At 44.8% G+C, this 21,485-nt stretch overlaps 1 protein-coding gene across 1 annotated transcript; it reads left to right on the top strand.

Annotated features, from left to right (window-relative positions):
- Positions 1 to 12,980: 12,980 nt before the first annotated feature.
- Positions 12,981 to 14,016, top strand: LOC103601848 (melanoma-associated antigen B16). The gene is given in 2 exon segments (XM_008586255.1): positions 12,981 to 13,666; positions 13,668 to 14,016. Coding segments are annotated over 2 exon segments (1,035 nt in total).
- Positions 14,017 to 21,485: the final 7,469 nt, after the last annotated feature.

Here is a 21,485-nt window from a genome sequence, read left to right on the forward strand (position 1 = left end):
AAAGAGTGTAATTCAGAATTTTACCCATTTTAAAGTCTTTCGCTTTATAATGAGGAATAGCATAGACTGAAATACTGGAAAGAAAATGAAGTAAAAAGCATTAAAACTCTGGGTGTCATTAATTCTACCTAGTCCATGAGTGATCTCCTTCTTCAAACTCCCAAATATGTAAGAGAAAAAGGAACAAAATATATTTTATGTTAATAATATTGTATATGAGAGTGGATTAAAGGAATGAAATGATGGCATAAAAAGTGGATTGTACCTTACTCTCATGTTTTACTCTCAGAAAAAAATGTAAATAAACAAAATAAATCTAAAGGTCTGTAAAATAATTTCATAGCAAGATGGATTAGGTGTTTAAACTGTTTTAGTTGAAGACAGCATATCAATAGAATAATAAGCTCTCAAATAACAAATAGAAAATCCCTCACTGGGCCTGCGTTGGAGACTTTGGGCCATTGAGCATCAGGGCTGGGTTATCATGTTTTGCACAAGCTTTGCAATATCCTACTGGTTATTTCATCACCGTGACCAATACTGCTTTGTGGACTGACTTTGTGGAGCAAGAAATGGAAATGCAGAGGCAAGTCTATAATAGACAGAAAGGTACAGTATAGCACCTTTTTATTTATTTGTTTCTTACATTTCTCATGACCTGTGGAAAGAATGGCCCGCTAACTCTCATGAGCTATAACTAGAACACTAATCATTGCCATTTCTGAAAATATTCAAAGACAAACTTGTGTAAGAGTTTTAGTTATAGAGATAGCCATCTATTTTACTTTTTAAACAAAAGAGGGAAACAGTAGATTTATATATAGACTGCTCATAAAATCTAGAAATATAGAAAATATATAGAATGTCATCAAGGAGATCTTCAATTTGCAAACAATAAAATTATATTATCTCTTTTTTTTCCAGGCTTTAGGGCCACTCTGAAGATTGATATGGAACACCCCGAAAATGGATTATTAACTGGGGGACAAAGCAAATAGTAAAACAACTTGTACCTTATTATTACATTTATGTAAGCCAAACGCACATTTGCATCTGCACAAAATTAACTCATAATAAGTTTATGTAGTGGTGGGGGTGATGAAGAGGATTGAAGAGAAGGTAAGAGAGAATTTTGTTTTAACTTCATTGTCTGAAATGTTTACAGTAAGAACACAGTCATATATTACCACTCTGTATTTTAATTCTGATCAATAACAAAATCACTTGCAAAACACTTTAACACCTCCCTATGCTCCAGGCTCCTCATCCATAAAATGACAATTTCTAATTTTCTGCCTGGCTTTACTATTTCAATTATCTACAGAGTTATCAGAAGTCAGGAGAAACACATCAACCCACTGGGCCCATGCTGGATCTTAGAACCCTTCACTTCATGAGTATCTGAAGTTATAAAATGTTTCCAAAGGGAGTGAACAAGGTCCATTAACAACGTGTTCACACAAGACTCTCTCTTCCCTGCAGAAAGCCTTTTAGAACTGAAGTTTCCCAACTGACCAAAGAAGGGACCCCATAGGAAGGTAGGTGTGTGTGTGTGTGTGTGTGTGTGTGTGTGTGTGTGTGTGTGTGTGTTTCCTCTGACAGTACTGCAGTTGTCCTGGACACATGCACTATGCTACAGCTTCTCCACATGGAATCTAACCAGGCATTCAGATGCAATCTCTATGAAAGCCTCAGTTTGACAAAAGCACAGAGATTGGCAGGGAGATGTCATTGCCTAGGAAGTAATTCATCAAAAAGACTGGAGCCAAAGTATAGACCCTGAGTGAGGACTATGGAGATGACCTATCCATCCCAGAAGAAAGTGACCTCACAGAGTCCTGGCCCTGCTGTCAACTCTGGGAGACTCTAGGCAGAGGTGGCTAGAAGTGACATACCCTGATCTTAGCCTCTGATGTCTAAAGGCAGCAAAGGCCTTGAGCTGAGGGGTGTGGCCTCAGATCAGCAGAGGGAGGACTCCCCGGTTTTGTAAAGACCACTTAAGTCCACACAGAGCAGGGACTAAGGGCACAACTCACTCCAGAATGGAGGGAGCTCCAAGACCTCCATTTCTACTGTTACCAGTGGGAAGCTCCAGAATAACCATCAGGCAGAGGCACCCCCGGCTTCAGTCTCAGGGATCTGAGGGTAGTGAGGTTCTTGGTGTGTGGGACACAACCTCAGTTTAGCAGAAAGAGGAATCCACAGCCCTGCAGGGATTCCAGGTAAAGACAATTGTGGGGAAAATAGAATAATTTAGTCAGGCCCCTCAATGCAGGTCCGGTTGGGGGTGCTGCAGCACATTTTTTGAAAATAAGTTGTGTGTGGGTGGAGTTAGTGCACATGTGCACCCATGTATCCGTTTAGTTTTGTTGCTATTGTGTGTTCTTCAGTTTGAGAAGCAGTGCTGGCTGGCAGAGCTTACATCTAAAAATAGAGCATGTTTACTCTGCTGGAAGCTGCTTAGTTTTTCTTCAGAATTTGCTGGTAGCAGTTGAGTTTCTGAGTTTCTCTTTGGACTGCTTAGCTCTCAGACATGTGTGTGCTGAATAAAGACTATTCCTACTTCAACCAGGGCTCCAAGGAACTTTTTGCCAGTTATATAGCTTGTAGACCTGCATGTGAAAAGTTTGCGAATGGGCTCGAGGGGTCTGTGAGCTCCAGACCCAGCCCTAGCTCTACAATTGGCATAGTCAGAGCAGGATGGTACAGGAGCCAAAAGCTCTTGGAAAAAGGAGAAAATGTGGCTACTTTTGAATATGCTGTGCCCTGTGGACACTTTCCTGTTGACTAGGATCTGGTTGCTGCTCGTTGTACTGCAAGGCAGCATAGACCAGGCACTAAAGCAGAGAGCCCCTTGGGAGAGGGAAGAAATGTGGCTGTCTTTGAGTGCGTGGTGCCCAGTGGCCATTTTTCTGCTGACCAGATCCTGGCTACTGCTCACTATGCTGCAAACTAATCGAGAGCTGAAGAAAGCAGAGTCATTGGAAGCACGGACAATTGTCCTAGAAGATGATGTGCAGTGACTGGAAGACTCTAAGTGAAAAGCAGACTTGTTGGAAGTGTAGATAAATGTCCTGGAGGATGACATGTAGTGACTGGCCACTCCTGCTTCTCACACCAGGGAAGATGACAAGCCCAGTGGTGAGTTGGGGGAGACTATGCGTCTCCAGGCATGACCTGTTGAGCACCAGAAAGTGAAACGTGAACAGCCTATGGGACCAGGTGGACAACCAGTGGGAATACACAGGTGATTAAATTTACCACCTATGTACAGTATACTCAGGTTGAATTAGTTGACTTGGCAAGACAGTTTGGCAGAAACAGGGGGAGCTCCTGGCTGCTTGGCTATTGCAGTTATGGGACCTCGGGGTGGATAGTGTCATATGCTCTGGTGAGGAGATGGGAAAATTGGCCTCCATTACCATACACCCATCCCTGAGGCAGCGGCTGCAGAATAGCCGCAGGTATGCACAAGGGCAAGGTAATCACTCCTTGATGGACTGGGTGAATGCAGCTTCCTGAACTGTGTGGGCGAATGCTAGAGAACTGCCCAAGATTGTTAGCAAATGTCAAACGTATGCTGAATTGGTTCAAATAATTCGAGAGCTGGGGATGCAGCAGTCCATATTTAATGTGAACACTCATGGCCAAGACAATGAAAATTTTACAGGCATCATGAGAGACATAATGCTGTAGAATGCCTGGAACAGATAAGTGTTCTAATCTTAAGGGCACTTTTGTATTATCATTATGGCCAATTATGAGTTCCCCTATACTGTTACATGTGGAACCTACAGGTCCAACAGTGTTAGCAGATAAAGTATGGTATCATAAACCAGATAACTATTCCTTCAACCATCTTTTCTCAGGATGGCAAACTGGCATGTATCATCCCAGAGGGGTGAGAACTTCCCCTATTGGTACCAATAACACTTCTATCTTTTTGCTCATAGTGTTCTGTCTGCAGGCACTGCCCCAGAGTTGACTGGGTACACACATACATTGGTGTGATAATCTACTGAATATGCACTGAACTTCACACCAGTATGACTGCAAGATTCCCATGGGAAATTACACCAATAATTACTACCAACCAGACATGTGCAGCTAAAGGAAAGAACTACAGGACAAGCCTTAAGGATAAGCCTAAGGCATATCGAACAGACAGTAGGTTATATGAATATAAGGGTCATTTATCCTTGCTAAGGGAACATCATGGAAGATTCTGAACACATAGATTACATGGTGAGGGACCCGGAAGGGGTGGATTGTGGGGAAAATACAATAATTTAGTCAGGCCCCCTGGATGCAGGTCTAGTTGGGGGTGGTGCAGCACATTTCTTGTAAACAAGTTGTGTGTGGGTGGAGTTAGTGCACATGTGCACCCATGTATCTTTTTAGTTTTGTTGCTATTGTGTGTTCTTCAGTTTGTGAAGCAGCACTGGCTGCTGGCCGGCAGAGCTCATGTCTAAAAATAGAGCATGTTTACTCTGCTGGCAGCTGCTCAGTTTTTCTTTGGACTTTGGCAGTAGCAGCTGAGTTTCTCAGTTTCTCTTTGGACTGCTTAGCTCTCAGATGTGTGTGCTGAATAAAGACTATTTCTACTTCAACCAATGCTCCAAGGACCTATTTTCCAGTTACCTGGTTCATAGACCTGCAAGTGAGCGGTCTGGTGACCCAGCCTGGCATGTGAAGGGTTTGTGACCCAGTCTGGACAATGGGCTTGAGGGGTCTGTGAGCTCCCGACCCAACCCTAGCTCCACAATTGGCCCAGTTGGCACGATTATGGGCAGGTAAAAGAGCCTGACAATTGGCGACATTGGCAGGATTTTGACATTAGCCTAGCGAGACAGTCCTCACCTGGACACTTGACCCAGGTCACTTCCATTGACCTAGGCCATGCCTCTCAGTACAAGCCTTCACCAACCAAATTCCACTGGTAGAAGTGCCACTGGCAGAAGTTCAATGATGGCATTTCCATTCCTCCACCCAGTCCTGCCCCGTTCATGCTTCCTCCCCTTGCTGCCACTCGGGGGTCCTCCCATCAACAGGGGGAGGGGCCTTGTGGCTTCCCATATTTTGTAATGTTTGTTCCCTCAGAACACATTCATTGTTGTAGAGCTAGGGCTGGGTCTGGAGCTTACAGACCCCTCAAGCCCATTCAGAAACCCTTCACACACAGGTGCCAGCCAAGTTGGCGGCACCATGCAGGTACAATAACTACACCCACACACAGCTTATTTACAAAGAATGTGCTGCACCATCCCCAACCTGACCAGAGGTGAGAGGGCCTGATTAAATTATTCTATTTTCCCAACAATTCATCCCTTCAGGGTCTCTCACCGTTCAATCTATGCATTTAGAATCTTCTGCGATGTTCGATTAGTGAGGATAAATGACCCTTACATTTACAAAACCTATTATCTGTTCAGTATGCCTTAAGTCTTATAGTTCTGCCCTTTTAACTATTAGCTGCATATGTCTGGTTAGTAGTCACCATTGGTGTGATCCTCCATGCGAATCTTGCAGGCATACTGATGGGCAGTTCAATGAATATTCAGTAGATGATCACGCCAATATATGTACGTACCCAGTCGACTCTAGGGCAGTGCCTGCAGCCAGAACACTATGGGTGAAGAGAAAGAAGAGTTATTGGTACCAATAGGGGAAGTTCTCACCCCCCTGGTAAGATACATGCCAGTTTGCCATCCTGAGAAAGGTTGGTTGTAGGAATAGGTATCTTACCTGGTTTATGATACCATATTTTATCTGCTAACACTGTTGGACCTGTAGGTTCTACATATAACAGTATAGGGGAACTCATAATTGGCCATAATGATAATACAATTGTGCCCTTTAGAACAGAGCACTGATCTGTTCCAGGCCATGTTACCTTTACTCGAGTAGGCCAGGTAATTGTCACCCAAGGTGAAACTTGCAAGCCTTCCTCTAATCCTCTTCAACAAGGCCCTATTAAACCTACTCAGCGTATATGGGGGACTTTTATTGTCCAAGGCCGTTCCCATTGTCCTGTCTGTCCCTGTTGCAAACAGGTCGGGGCTGGTAAGAGAATATTTCCATTAATGCCATATTCTGGCTTCAAAAGTATATCTTTACTATGGATTTGCAGTTGTACAGGTGCTGCAGCCCTATGCAACAGAGCTTCCAAAGGAGAGGGTCCACCCTTGTGGGGTCTCTCATTTAGAATTTTGACTGTTGGCCATAATCACCATGTCCTCCACTTCAGGGGTGGAGGTTGGGTAGATAGCCTAGTCCCCTTTTTAAAATACCATTGTACCGTTTAATCATTCCTGCTGCTTGGGGATGATATGGCACATGTAACTTCCACTGAATAGACAACTGGGAGGCCCACCAGTAAAGTGGGTTCCATTATCACTCTCTATGACTACAGTCTGGCCATAGGTGGCAGTAAGGCTCTTCAATACCTTCACAGTGTTTACCTGGTCTGGGGCCTTACAAGGCCATACAAACAGAAGACCAGTGGCTGTATCAACAGCTGTGAAGATGTATCTGGAATTCTCTAACCTTGGCAGTGGTCCAATGAAGTCAACTTGCCATCAAGTCAAGGGCACCCTTCCTCGAGTTATTTGCCCATTTGTATGGAGCACCCACCATGGGTGTGGACTCCCTTGAGCACATGCTGGACAAGCATGACAGGTATTCAATACATCTTCCCATTTTATAGGCAGGGCCTGTCTTTGAGCCACCATCCACATGGTTTTACTACCAGCATGCTACGTTCATTGATGTAAGCACTGGGCTACATCAGTAGCTGGGGCTCTCTCCAGCCATCATACCTTAACCAACCATCGGCTTCATCATTTCCTGGACTGACTAAGAGGAAGTGTCCTGTGACATGGAAAAGAGTTACTTCTTTCTTATGTCCCAATTCCCATAACTCTTGTCACATGGCTTATCCCGAAAGGGGTCGGTGGCCTACCATCCACTGTTGATATTTCCAAGTAGAAATCTGAAGGGTTGAACATTTGTACATAGCCCAGCTATCAGTACAGATGGTTAATGGCCCAGGCTCATTTTTTATCACCACCCATAGTGCTCTCAATTCAGCCCACTGACTGTTTTGCCTTGTCCCATTTTCATACCACATGGTATCTGTTAAGGGCTGGCCAGCAACAGCTGTCCTTGGTGCTGAAGGTCCCATGCTAGAGCCATCTGTATACCAAACTTGCTCTGTGATAGGTCCTTGTCTCTCATGGAAGGGTGTAGACTCCACAACCTCTATTGGGCCTAGCACAGTTTGCAACTCTTGGACAGAGGACTCATTGACACAGCACTCTTTTGTTCTATATCTGCTCCCCATTTAGACAAAGTGGGTGTCTGACCTATACCCATTTTAAGGTTGTTTGCCCACGTGCACAGCCAACCAACTATGGGGTATGTCAGCCTTACTAAGACTTTGTCAGTTCCTGTGATAGCTTCAGTGGCTATCAAGGCAGAACACACAGCTGCTAACTGCTTTTCTATTTGGGTATAATGCATTTCAGCACCCTTCCAGAGCTGAGACCAGAATCCTACAGGTGTTCAGAATTGGTCCTGTCTCTGCCACAAACCCCATGCTAACCCCTCCTGGGTTATATGTATGTCTAACTCAAAAGGCTTAGTGGGTCCAGCCACTTGAAGAGCCTGTACTTGCTGTATTGCACTTTTTGTAGCCTGATAAGCTTGTTCTACTTCCCCAGTCCAATCCCAGAGGACTCCTTTCTTTGTCAACACATATAATGGGCATGCCATTTGGGCCATGTGGAGTAAAAAAGCTCTCCAGTACCCCAAAAGTCCCAAATATGTCTGTAGCTGAGCTACCTTTGTGGGTAGAGTGTATGCCTGTATCTTATCTATAATAGCTTCTGGGATGACTCTTGTCTTACCTGACCAGACCACTCCCAGGAATTTGACTGACAGCCCAGTGCCTTGCACTTTGGCTCTGTTTATGGTGTGCCCACATTGTTCCAAATGACTTAGCAGCATTGGAGCTGCCTGGGTTAAATCTGCAAGAGAATAAGAGGTTAGTATCGTGTCATCAATGTAATGAAATATTGTAACAATGCTGGGCCTAGTCCACTTGGCTAGGTCCCCAGACACCAAACCATGACAGATGGTTGGGCTATGCAGATAATCTTGGGACAATACTTGAAAGGTCCACTGTCTTCCTTCCCACGTGAAGGTGAACTGATCGTGGCTATCAGCCAAGACTGGAATAGAGAAAAAAGCATTTGCAAGGTCTGATACATAAGGATAAGTCCCCAGCTTATTCATCAGCTGATCCATGAAGTTGTGAACTTAAGGCACAGCTCCATGCAAAGCAGGCACTACTTTGTTTAGTTCTGGATAGTCTACCATCATTCTCCAGGTACCATTAGGCTTTCTCACTGGCCATACCGGAGCATTAAATGGGCTATGAGCTGGACAAATGATGCCAACTTTCTCTAGTTCCAATATAGTGGCACTTATCTCTGCATGTCCTCCTGGTATGTGACACTACTTTATATTAACTACACGTCTTGGCTTGAGTAACACCTGAGGGTCATGTTCAGCATATCCCCATAACACAGGCTTTACTTTCCATATTGGCAGCTGAAACTCTCCAACTGTCGTTTGCAGGTGCAAACCATAAAGTACATCCATACCCAAGATGTATTCAGCTACTGGGGATATATGTACAGTATACACATGGGGGGTAATCTTCCTATGCCCAATGACAATGGCACAGCTTTGACCTCAGTAGTATGTCCTCCATAGCCATCTATATAAACTGTGGCCCCTGGAAACTTATCTGGATTGCCATATATCAGGCTACATTCCGCACCTGTATCCACCAATGCCAAAACATGCTGCACATTTGTCCTTGACCAATATATTCCAATTCAACATGAGGCCTCTGGTCCTTGCCTGCCCCCAAAAGATGAGCACCTTGGCCTCCTCCCTAATCAAAATGGAACAGTTCATCTGCTTCCTCAGGAGCAACCAAAAAATCTTTTAAATCCACTGAGCGTACCTTGCTACCTGTTTCCAGACGTTTGGTGAAATGCTGTTCAGGGCGTAATTGCTGCCACAAGCCAAACAGGACCACATTTGGCTGCTGGTCAGTTTTCTTGTTATCAACCCCTGCTGCAAGCAAGTCAAGCAACATCTGCTTATGGCTAGTTTTGCTTGGTCCCTTTGGGATAAAGTCCTGAGCATTTCTTGCGGGTTTGGTCTTAGCCACCTTTTGGACCCTTTCGCTTGTCTCCTATCCTCTACTTCACCCAGGCTGGCTATCATGGTCGTTACCTCAGGTATAGGATGACCAATGTATGGGGCCAGCATGGCCATCAGTGACCCAAAGGACATTGATGGGGCATTTTGCGGCACTATGTCTCTCATGCTGCCTGTAAAACTTTCATCATCCAGGCCACGAGTGTTCACATTAAACATGGACTGCTGCATCCCCAGCTCTCGAATGATTTGAACTAATGTTCAAACATTCAGCATATGTTTGCCATTTACTAACAATCTTGGTCAGTTCTCCAGCATTTGCCCACATGGTTCAGGCAGCTACATTCACCCATTCCATCAAGGAGTGATTACCTGGCCCTTGTGCATACCTGTGGCTATTCTGCAGCCGCTGTCTCAGGGATGGGTGTATGCTAATGGGGGCCAACTTCTCCATCTTCTCACCAGAGCACACCACACTATCCACCCCTAGGTCCGATAACTGCAACAGCCAAGACGCCAGGTTCTCCCCATGTTTCTGCCTGAACTGTCTCCCCAAGTCAACCAGTTAAACCTGGGTATATGGGACACAGGTGGTGAACTGGGTCATTCGATTGCCCCCTGGTTGTCTGTCTGGTCCCATAGGCTGCTCATGTCTCAATTTCTCATGCACAAGAGGTAGTGCCTGGAGATGCACGGTTTCTTCCAACTCACCACTGGGTTGGTCATCTTCCCTGTTGTGAGAGGCAGGAGTGGTCAGTTGCTGCACATCATCCTCCAAGACATTTATCCATGCTTCCAACAACTCTGCTTTCTGCTGCAAATCTCAATCAGTTTGCAGCATAGTTAACAGCAGCCGGGCTCCTGTCAGCAGTAAAGTGGCCACCGGGCACCACATGCTCAAGGATAGCCACATTTCCTCCCCTTCCCAAGGGATTTTCCATTGTAATGTCTGGTCTATGCTGACTTTCAGTACAGTGTGCAGCAACCAGATCCTGGTCAACAGATAGGTGGCCATAGGGCAGAGCATATTCAAAAGTAGCCACATTTCCTCCTTCTTTCAAGGGCTTTTGGCTCCTGTACCTGCTCAGAATACTGTCACAGACTATGCCAATTGTCACACTAGGCTAATGTTGGAATCCTTCCAACATCGCCAATTGTTGGGCTCTTTTACCTGCCTGTAAATCCTGCTGACTGGGCCAATTGTTGAGCTAGGACTGGGTCTGGAGCTCACAGACCACTCAAGCTCATTGTCCGGACTGGGTCACAAACCCTTCACACACCAGGCTGGGTCACCAGACCCGTCACATGCCAGGCTGGGTCACCAGACCCCTCACTTGCAGTTCTGTGAGCTAGGTAACTGGCAAACAGGTCCTTGGAAGCCATAGGTTGGAGAGCATAGCTGCATGGAGGGACGCCCAAGGCAGCAGACGCCAGCCAAGGTGGCAGTGCCATGCAGGCACACTAACTCTACCCACACACAACTTATTTACAAAGACTGCACCACACCACCCCCAACCTGGCCCAAGGCGAGAGGGCCTGATTAAATTATCCTATCTTCCCAAAAGGACATTGAACAAGGAATGAAGGAACCATCTACTCCAGAATAGATGAGGCCCCCCTGAGTAAAGCCGTGTTCATTTTGTCACCCAAAGGAGTCCCTGGAATAACTGTCAGATTGAAGCACCTGCTGACTTGGGCCTCGGAAATCTGAGGGTGCTGAATGCCTTGGTCTGAGGGGCTTGACTACAAGGCAGCAGAGGGAGGAGTCCCTGGCCCTGTTAAGTTTCAGGATAAGACACTGGGTGGAGACTGAGGTGACCACCACCACAGAACAGAGGGGTTCCCCAGGTAAGGGCTAAGCCCCTGCTCCAGCCCCAGAAGCTCTGGAATAACTGTGTGCATGAGTGGCCTCCTGAATTCTACCTTAGGTTTGCAGGGAGGTTAGGTCATTTCTGAGGGGTGCTACCTCAGGTGAGCAGAGGACGGAGTCCCAGACCCTGCCAAGTGTCAAGGTAAGATGCTGAAGTGGATTGAGGGGATCCGTTCCCCATATTGGAGGGAGCTCCTCACAGCTCAGCAGTCAGCCCTGGTTGGAGTGGGAGGATGGCTGGAATTTGCTTCCTCTGACTTTTACCTCAGGAATCTGAGGGAGGTGAGAGTCTTGGTCTGAGGAGTGCAGCCTCCTGTCAGCAGAAGTAAGATCGCTAGCCCCTATCAGAGTCAAGATAAGATGCTGCGTGAACAGTGAGGGAATGCCTACCTCACACTGGAAAGGGCTCCAAGGATCCCTGCCCTTCTTGGAACGCTGGGAGGTGCTGAGCAAGGGTGGCTGGAATTTGTCATCACTGACTCTGTCTCAGGAATCTGAGAGTGGTGAGTACCTTAGGAGGCACTAATGGAGAAGGTCACAGTTCAGCAGAGGGGAGGTGTTGAAGGCCTTGCTGTCTCACAGCATAAGACTCTGAGTGAGAACTGAGGAAATCATCCACCCCAGAATAGAGGTATCCTCCATGTAAGAACCTGGCCCCTGCTGTCAGCTCTGTGAGGCCCTGGAATAACTGTCAGACTGAGTTGCCCCCTGACTTCCACCTTGAATTTGCAGGAACGTGAGGCCTGTTGTGAGGAGTACTGCTTCAGGTGAGAAGAGAGAGGAGTCTTAGACCCTTCCAGTAATCAAGATAACATGCTGAATGAGGACTGAGGGGATCCCTCTTTCCAAATGGAGAGGGCCCCCTCAGAACTCTATTGTCATCCTTGGGGTGGGGGGAGGGGGTGGCCAGACATGGCTTTCCTGACTTTTGCCTGGGAAATGAGAGGATGATGAGGACCTTGATCTGTGTCATGCAGCTTCAAGTTAGCAGAAGGAGGAATTCCAGCTCCCTACAGAAATCAAGGTAAGAAAATGAGTGGGGATTGGGGGGACCACATACTCCAGAGCAGTGAGGACCCACAGAGCCCTGGTCCTGCTTTCAGACCAGGTAAACTCTGGAATAGCTGTTAGACTTTGGCACCTTCTGACTCCAGTGTCAGAAATCTAAGGGTTGTTGCCCCAAGACAGCAGAGGGAGGTATTCCAATTTCTTGCAGGAGTAAAAGTAATGACCCTGAGTGAGGACTGAGGGACAACACACCTCAGAACAAGAGCTGCCTCTTGCTATCACCTCTGAGAGGCCCAAGCAGGTATGGCCTGATGAGGGACCCCCCTCACTCTCTTCCTCACCCTCTAGGTTTCTTGGCTGAGAGGGTCTGGAAAAAGCTGTCAGCCTGAGACAAGACACCCCTTCTATTATTTCTTCCTTGAGTATCTCAGAGAGATTAAGATCTCTTTCTGAGGTTATACACCTTGGGTCACAGAGGGAAGACTCCCAGATTCTCCCTGGGGTCAAAGTGAAGATTCTAAACAAGGACAGGGAACCACTCACCCCAAAACAGAAGGGATCCCACAGAGCCTGACCGTCACCTGCCTTGTCATCAGCTGTAGGGAGCCTTTGGCTGGGTGGCCGGCTGCACCCTGAAGAGCCTTCTCACTTTCTCCTTCAGCTTCTTAGAGGTCAGTACAGGAGACCTGTAAGGCCCTAGAGCACAGCCCTCAGGAAAAGATAGGTGGAGGCAACCTTCATCGGAGCCACCAACATTTGAGTTTACCAGATGAGACCATTCACATCCTCCCTCTCTCTCTAGGTTGTGGTCCACTGTCATCCAGCCTCCTGCCCATGTTCCTGCCTGCTACCACCTACAACAGTGATCATGTCTCAGAGTCAGGAGAGTCCATGTTGCACACCCAAACAACATCATGCCCACAGTGAGACTCAGGGCCTAGAGGCTGCACAGGTCTTCAAGGCTATGGAAGAGATCTCTCTCCCCTCCTCTCATCCTTTAATACCTGACAACCTGAAGGAGGCTCCTGCTTCTCAGACACCTAGTACTCCCCAGGGTCCTCAGAGTTCCTATTCATCTTCCACCATCACCAGAGCCACCTCATCAGGCAAATCAAATGAGAGCTCCAACAGCCAAGAAGAGGATAGTCTAGCTTCCTCACAGTCATCAGCAGACACTGAGAACCTGCTCATAGATCTTCTAAATGAGAAGGTGGCTGTGATAATGCAGTTCCTGCTGCACAAATTTCAAATGAAAGAGCCAATCACAATGGCAGACATGCTAGACATTGTTATCAAAGAGTATAAAGATGACCTCCTTTAGATCGCTAGCAGAGCCTCTGAGCACGTGGAGCTGGTCTTTGGTGTTGATGTGAAGGAAGTTGACCCCATCAGCCATACGTATGCCCTTGTCAACAAACTAGGCTTCACCTATGATGCAAGGCTGAGTGGTGATGAGAATGTGCCTAAGACAAGCCTCCTGATAATTATCCTGTGTGTGATCTTCATGAAGGGTAACTTTGCCACTGAGGACAGATGGGAAGTGCTGAATATGATGGACATATTCTGGAAGTAAGCACTTCATCTTTGGTGAGCCAAGAACGTTCATCACCAAAGATCTGGTACAGAAAAAGTACCTGCAGTATTGCCAGGTGCCCAACAGTGATCCTCCATGCTATAAATTTCTGTGGGGTCCAAGAGCCCATGCTGAAACCAGCAAGTTGAAATTGCTGGAGTTTCTGACCAAAATCCATGAGTCTGAGCCCAGGTGCCTTCCATCTCAGTATGAGGAGGCTTTGAAAGATGAAGTAGAGAGAGCCCAAGCCAGAGTTGCAACTGGGGCTAGCCTTACAGCCACAACCAGGGCAATTTCCAGGGCCAGATCCAGCAGCTTCTCCCAACCCTAGGGAAGTCTGAGGCAGACTCTTCACTTTGTCTTTGAAGAGAGCAGTCAATTTCCTAAGCAGTGGAGAGTTGGAGTGAGTCTACAGGGAACGTAGTGTATAACATGTTTGTGTCCCTGTTCTATATGGTTAACTTGGAGGTTTATCGTCTTTTGTGGGGGGTGGGGAATAATTTTCAAATGTTGTTCCTTTTGATATAGTGCTTCACTAACTTCAGAATGTAAGCTTATGAATGACTCTGGTCACACGTTTATTGCTATTTATAAAATTTAAGAATACAAGCTTTGCTTGTTTGTAAAATAAATTGTGAAACTGACTGTCTTATTTTTGTATCTGGAAAAAAATAAGATGTCATTCAAATAGGCATTTCCTTGGAGCTGTCAACTCAGCAGTAAAATAGTTTGGATCAAGAAAAGAGGAAACTAAAAGATGGTCAATTCTTGACTTCTATTGTCTTTTTTAGTCTGTTGTTCTGTAAAATTGCATGATACGTATATGCATTTGCTTAGCTTAAGAATGTATGAGAAATAAGGGCCGGCTGGTTAACTCAGTTGGTTAGAGAGCCACCTTGTAACACCAAAGTCAAGGGTTTGGATCCTCGTGCTGTCCAGCCACCAAAAAAAAAAAAAGTATGAGAAATAAATTTTAAAAAATTAGACTCCATGTGCTACACCGGGGATTCTAAAATAAACAAGACTCTCACGACCTGCCCATATTATTTTAGAGTCTAGGAGCAGAAATCATATAAAGATGGCAGATATCATTCAATACCAAAAAAAAAAAAAGGTCAGGAGGTGTGCGGGGGTCTATATGAAGGAAGTCAAGTGTAGATGCTCTGAGACAAGGCAAGTAGAAGCCTTGAAAAACTGCAAGTTCTTCAGTGGGATATTTTATTTATTTATTTATTTACTTATTTACTTATTTATTTATTCATTCATAAACAATGCAGTTTATTTTTTTCCCTTTCATAAATCTCCAATTTGTAGATGGAACAGGGTGGTAGGCCAAACCTGTTTAGAACATCATCCGAGCTCCCAGGTGCCTTCCCTCTTGCTGCCTCTCCAACCCTAGGTGTGAGCCTGTCCCCACAGTTTAGGATAGATCACCCCACTCTGTCTGTGTTCCAGCTCAGGTGAAAGGAGAAAAAGGAAATGTAGCACATGCTTCTTTTTAAGGGCATGGCCAGATGGAGTAAACATTTCTTTTCATTCCCATTGGTCAGAATTTATCGACATAGCCACTCCTAGCTGCAAAAGAATCTGGAAATATGGTCTTCAACTGAATGATTGTATTATTAAAAGGAAGAGGGTGAAATGGGTCTGGAGGAACAGCTCCATTCTTTACTTTGAGGTTTACTGTTGGAACTTGAACCCAGATCTGCCTTGCTCCAAAATCTGCACTTTTGCCTAGTAGTCATATACTTCTGTCTAGTACTTGGATGTTTGTGATGTGATCCATGGACCAGCAGCACCAGTGTCTTCCAAAGGTCTGCTGCAAATGCAGAATCCCAGGCCTCTTTTCCCAGACCCACTGAACCAGGATCTGATTTTCAAAGATCAGCTGGGAATCTGAGGTGAGGTAAATGCTACCAGTCTTCAGACTACAATTTTGAGTAGTAAAGATCCAGATAAGTGCTTCTCAAACTTTCCTATGCACAGAAATTGCTGAGGATCTGCTCGAATGCAGTTTCTGACTCAGCAGATCTGGGACAGAACCTTAGATTCTGCATTTCCACAAAACTCAGTGGGAGATAATTTTTGAATAAGCTGGGTGGTACACTAGATGAGGCTGTGGAAGTGGTGAACAGGGGCCAGATCCTTAGATGGTGGGTATCATTGTTGAGAGACTTCAGTCTGGAATGGAAAACTTCTTAGTAGTAGTTACTTTGAGAGTATACATAAACCAGATCCCACCTGGGACAAGAATGGAAGGTGTCGTGTTTCTTACTCCAGTGCTGTTGAAAACAGTGCAAATTACGTATTTTATGCACATCATCTTCAAGGAGTTTGTGAGAAATAAGGGTGATACTTTTTTGAGTTGAGATACCCAGATGTCACTGGGCTAAGACTCTGCCCTGGGCTGGGAGATCCAGAGCCCACTTTGTTCAAAAGACATTTTAAATAGGTCACGTTCAATATAATTTGGCAAACTCTAAGCACAGCTTAGATTTTTGGTAGAGGTGAATGAATGAAAATAGAGATGAATTGCTGGAAGAAGGACTGGGAGGGAGGGAAGGAGTTGGTTCTTGACACAATTTCTAGAAGCTTTGAGTCGCATCCAGTTTGGAAGTATTCCCCCAAACTCATATTAAATAATATATCCTGTAATGGGGAAGATTTACTGAGATTTTCTTGCTAAGTAACATTTTTGGCTGATTTGGTGTGCCACGTCCTAGAGCACTGTATATTCTCTGACATCTCCTGAATAAACAAATCCCAGAGGGGAAGGTGCTAGTGTCTGGGGTCAAAATAATCATAGCAATAACTGCCAGTCTTTAAAAACCTAGTGAGCACCAGAGACTGTGCCAGCATCTTTACACATTTTATATACATTCCGATAGTCATACATAAAAGACAGGGCTTGGGCTTATCAAGCCTACCTCACAGATGAAGAATGTAAGGCTTAGAGATGTGCCCAAGTTCACGTGGTATGTGACAGAGCTGGGACTGGGCCTCTGGTCTGAATTCTTCTGTAGCCCACACTGTTCTACTCCTCCTAGCCTGAAGCTGCCATTCTGTCTGTTAATTTCTCTTCTCACTACTCCATAATGCCACTCAGGGAACAAAAGGGAGGACTTTGTAGCCGTGGTACTAAAAGCAGGTGAGGAGAAGAAATATGAAAATGAGAATCAAAAACAATTGGGGGATTATTTTTGGAGGTCATTTACCTAGGATGCTGCTGACCCTAGCCTCAGGGTTACTCGAGAAGTGACTCTGCTTGGGGGAGTGGAGCAAGTTTCTAGTCCTAGTCCTTTTGCATGTTATAGCACCCTTCCCCTAGGTCTAGCCCAGTATGCCCTCCTATCCAACTCTGGAACCTGACCTTCTGACCAGCTCTTTACTGTGTACTTCTCTGAAGAGTGAACCTGTTCAGGGACACCCAGTGGAACAGGTGGCCTAGAATCACTTTCTCTCTTCATAATTTAGAGTATTACAACTCCCTGCAGATGTCACCTGGCTGACTCTCACCATGGGATCCTTCTGATAGCAGTGGCCTCCTCTATGTGTTTTCTCTGAACAGTGACATTTAAGCACACAGTCATCACCCATAGGCACCTTCACCATACTCTCAAAGTGTTTTACAATTGGGATAGAGAGTAGAGTCTAATTTGCCATAGCCTATACTGATTCTTGGGATACAAACCTGAAGTTAGAGAAATTTTTGAAACCACCTTAATACTTGCAGTAGCATTTCAATGCGGTATTTTGTTTGCGATGGGCCACTAAATGTACACACCAATGAGTGAGCACACCTAAGTGGTCAAAAACCAAAGCCTCTCCTTTAAGTGGAAAATGAAGAAAGACCATGGAAATTACTATGTAAGCAAACATCTCTAAATCCTGACTTTGAATTCCTAAAACCCCGGAGTCCTTCTAGGTGGTAGAAGGAATGGAGATGTCAAGGATTGGTTCCTTGGCTTACATGTTAGCTTCGATGACAATAAAAATAATGCACCAACTCACCACCCTTCCACTGCCTCTTGTCTGTGTACTTTCCCCAGAGGAAAAGCCTGGGTGTCAATGTGCCTAATGGCACCTGTATAGGTGTTCGGGCATGTTCGGTCATGTGACTACCCTTGCCACTGATACATGAGCATAAGCAATATTTGTCATTTTCAGGACAACATATTTGAAATCCAGATGGCCAATTCCATTTCTTTTGTTCCATTAAGCAGCAAACATAGAGACCCCATGTGGATATGTGAAACTATAAAATGGAAGCAGCGGATCTGTGCATCACCTGGTAACAAAGATCCACTGCATCAGATTTTATGTGCACAAAAAATGAATTTTTGTGTGTTAAGCCATTTCAATTTCAGGTTTTGTGTTTTGCATCAGCTAGCAGTTTTTTTCTTCTGACTAATACACAGACACTATTTATGTTATTAAGCTTACTTAAATATTGTAATGACAATATTTAACAAAATAGTGCATATATTCTTGTTCCAAAATATTTCTAATAACATACATAAATCAATCCCCTCCCTTTATAATGTTCCTCCAAAATTCACCTTTCTCCTCAGAGGGAACTACAATAAAATAATCTTGTATGCATTATTTTAAAGATAACTTAAGGCTTTTAAAAACATAGATATACGATAAAAATATACTGTAATATTTTAACATAATGTGTAGTGATGTACATATTGTTCTCCCACTTGTCTTCATAAGTTAAAGTGAATGCAGCATCATTCTATGACAACACATATAAATCCACCTTACTATTTTAACTATTCCCTAAAATTCTAAAGTATGTATGTGTCATAATTAATTTAGTCATTTTCCCCTGATGGACAAATAAGTAGTTTCCCTTAGCTGCTATGATTAATAGAATTGAAATCAACATCTTCAGATATTAAAACTTGGGCAAATGTACATAGGAAAGGCATAGCAAAGCAAAAGTTGGGATAAAGAGAAGAGGGTGTGAAAAGTGTAAATATTTACATATATTGCCAAAATGTCATCCCACAAATATTCTACCAATTCATTTTCTTACAAATTAATTAATGCATGTAAATAACTTATATTCTCACAGATGTTTTGTTTTTTTCAATCTTTTACCTTTTGGTTACACTTATATCTTAAAAAATAGTGTCTATTATGTTAATTTAATACTGCTATTTTAATTTTTAAACTTATTGTTTTCTAATTAGGTTGAGCAGAAAGTTAACTTAATCCCTCACACACATAGAACTAGATTTCTGCAGTGACGTTTTGAGTCACAGGATTTCTTTGGGCATGCTTTAAAATTCTGATTTCAACAAGATATTTTCCCTTTACATTGAAAAACAAAGATTAGGTCAGTATGACCAGGTGCTAGGGAATGGGGCAAGACAGGACACTCTCAGTGAGTGAGTGGTGTCAGGGAGATAGGGGAGAGAGCAATTTCCAGAGTCCAAGAGAGAGACCACATGCAAAGCTAATTCCGGACAGCACAGGGCAGGCTGACAGTCAGGTTTCTTTTTTCTTTTTTTTTTTTTCCTTTTTGTCTTTTTTCGTGTCCGGCAATGGATCACAACCCTCAGTGTCGTACCCGTACCGGACCGGCAACAGGATCTCAACCTTCAGTGCTGCGCCCGCACCTCGCTCAGCCAGTGAGCAGGAACCGGTCTGTACGTGGGATCCGAACCCTCGGCGGGAGCGCCACCGCGCTCCCAAGCGGAGCACTGTAGCAGTGCGCCACCGGGCCGGCCCGGCAGTCAGGTTTCTGAATCTAAAGTTCAGCATTGTGTAGGAAAGGGATCATAAGGAGAAAAGGTGGAGGATCTGGGTGGAGCATCCAGGACAACTTATATAACTAGGCTTGGGAAACGTCTGACTCACAACTGCCAGATGGAAATACTGGGTGATCTGAGTGTACAGGTCTATTGGATGGAAAAACTGGAAACACATCAGACATTCCATACTACCTTAGAATCCTCAGTACATATTGTCAGGTAGAGTATAGCTAACTGCATCACCCAGTGATGTTATTAATGGGTTCTGGGAGAACAACATCTCTTGATGACCTTGAGAGCCCAGTGCATCCTTGCCAATGTAGCTGGGCTAGAAGCTATCTCTGTGTCTCCTGAAGAGAACTATCTCTTCCTCTGTAGACAGTGGGTCCCCTCCACTGAGGTTGGGGCTGTGTGAATGGGTGGGGTTAATGAATGATGACAGATAGTTGAGAAAAGCCAGAGAGTACCATGAGTAGTGGAAGAGGACATGCAGCAGCAAGGAGAAAGAAATTGGATGGAGGTTGCCTTGGGGCTAATTGGCTCAGTGACTCTCGGAAAAGACTAAGTGGGGACATGTCTTGAAAAACAACCTACATAATGTCCCTAGCTCAGATTGCTTTCTCACGCTTTCTGAATTTTTGGCACACCAGAGGGTGGGTGTCCTTTAACTCTATTTGCTGGCTTATGTTGCCACCAGATACTGCCTGGGGTAGGGGTTATTAGTTTGTTTGGGCATCTATAACAAAAATACCATAAACTAAGTGGCTTATAAACAATACAAATTTATTTCTCACAGTTCTGGAAGCTAGGAAGTCCAAGCTTGGAAGTTCCAACCGATTCAGTGTCTGGTGGGAGCCTGCTTTCTGGTTTATAAATGGCCATCTTTTTGCTGGGTCCTTATACTGTGCAAGGGATGAGAGAACTCTCTCGAACCTCTTTTATAAGGGCACTAATCCCATTGATGAGGGCTCCCCCTCAAGACCTAATTATCTTCCAAAGGCCCTGCTTCCTAATGCCATCACCATGGGGGTTAAGATTTCAACATATGAATTTTGGGGAAACATAAACATTCAGTCCATTGCAAGGGCATCGGCCCATGGTGCAACATTTGAGGAGTGAGTGATGAGCTGATGGAGACGGCACACTACCATGTTACACTGATAGGGGCTGATGGAGATGTGTGGGGTCCAATGCAGGAAGCATCACATACCATCCTATTGCCAGCATCAAGAGGGTATCAGATCCTGGGAAGAAGACATCCACAATCAAACTGTCAGTGGTGGTTTCCCATGAAAATTCTCAAGTTAGGTGAGCAGTTGTAGCACTTTGGAATTCTTCCACGGAAGCAGAAGACCCTAGCAGGAGGCAGGCTCTGCAATTTGGTATTTTGATCCATTCATTCATTAAACACTTATTGAACACATTCTGAGGGAAACCGTAAGTAAACAAAAGAAAAGGCAAGGCACTTGATTCAGGCTGTGGGTTTGAAGATATTGGGGAGGAGAAAGATTTGGGTTTGGGGAAGTTAGGGACTACGTGAATGGGTGGGAAGAGTCTGTAATGACTCTGAGTTCTGAAGATTAGATAATTAAATAGAAGCTGCTCCTCGTAGCTGAGATTGAGGATAAAGGAGGAGCGAGTTGGTGGTGATTTGAGTTATGGGAGTAGAGATGAGAAAGGGTGTGGCAGATAAGGTCAGTGAGGGCCATGTAGATGGCAATGTTCTTCAGGCTGTCAAATAATGTTTAGTGGGAAATAGAAAATGCAAATTTGGCCCTCTGGAGACGGGCCTGGGTTGGGGATTAAGTTTGATTGTGTCTGGAAAGGTCATGTGAGGCCATAGGTGGAAGTAAAAGTGTTGTGCATATAGTGGCCTATATTCTATGGTATAATATCTCCTTTTCTGCTAACACACTGTGTGTCTGCACAAGCATCTACCTGTGCGGACTCCACTCTGCCCAACACGCTGCATATCAATTTTGCTGCTTGGCTTTCCAGGGCTGTGGACATGTGGCCCCCACTCCTGCATTCCCAG

Source organism: Galeopterus variegatus, unplaced genomic scaffold (assembly GCF_000696425.1).
Source record: "Galeopterus variegatus unplaced genomic scaffold, G_variegatus-3.0.2 Scaffold3902, whole genome shotgun sequence".
In the NCBI taxonomy this organism is placed as follows: Eukaryota; Metazoa; Chordata; class Mammalia; order Dermoptera; family Cynocephalidae; genus Galeopterus; species Galeopterus variegatus.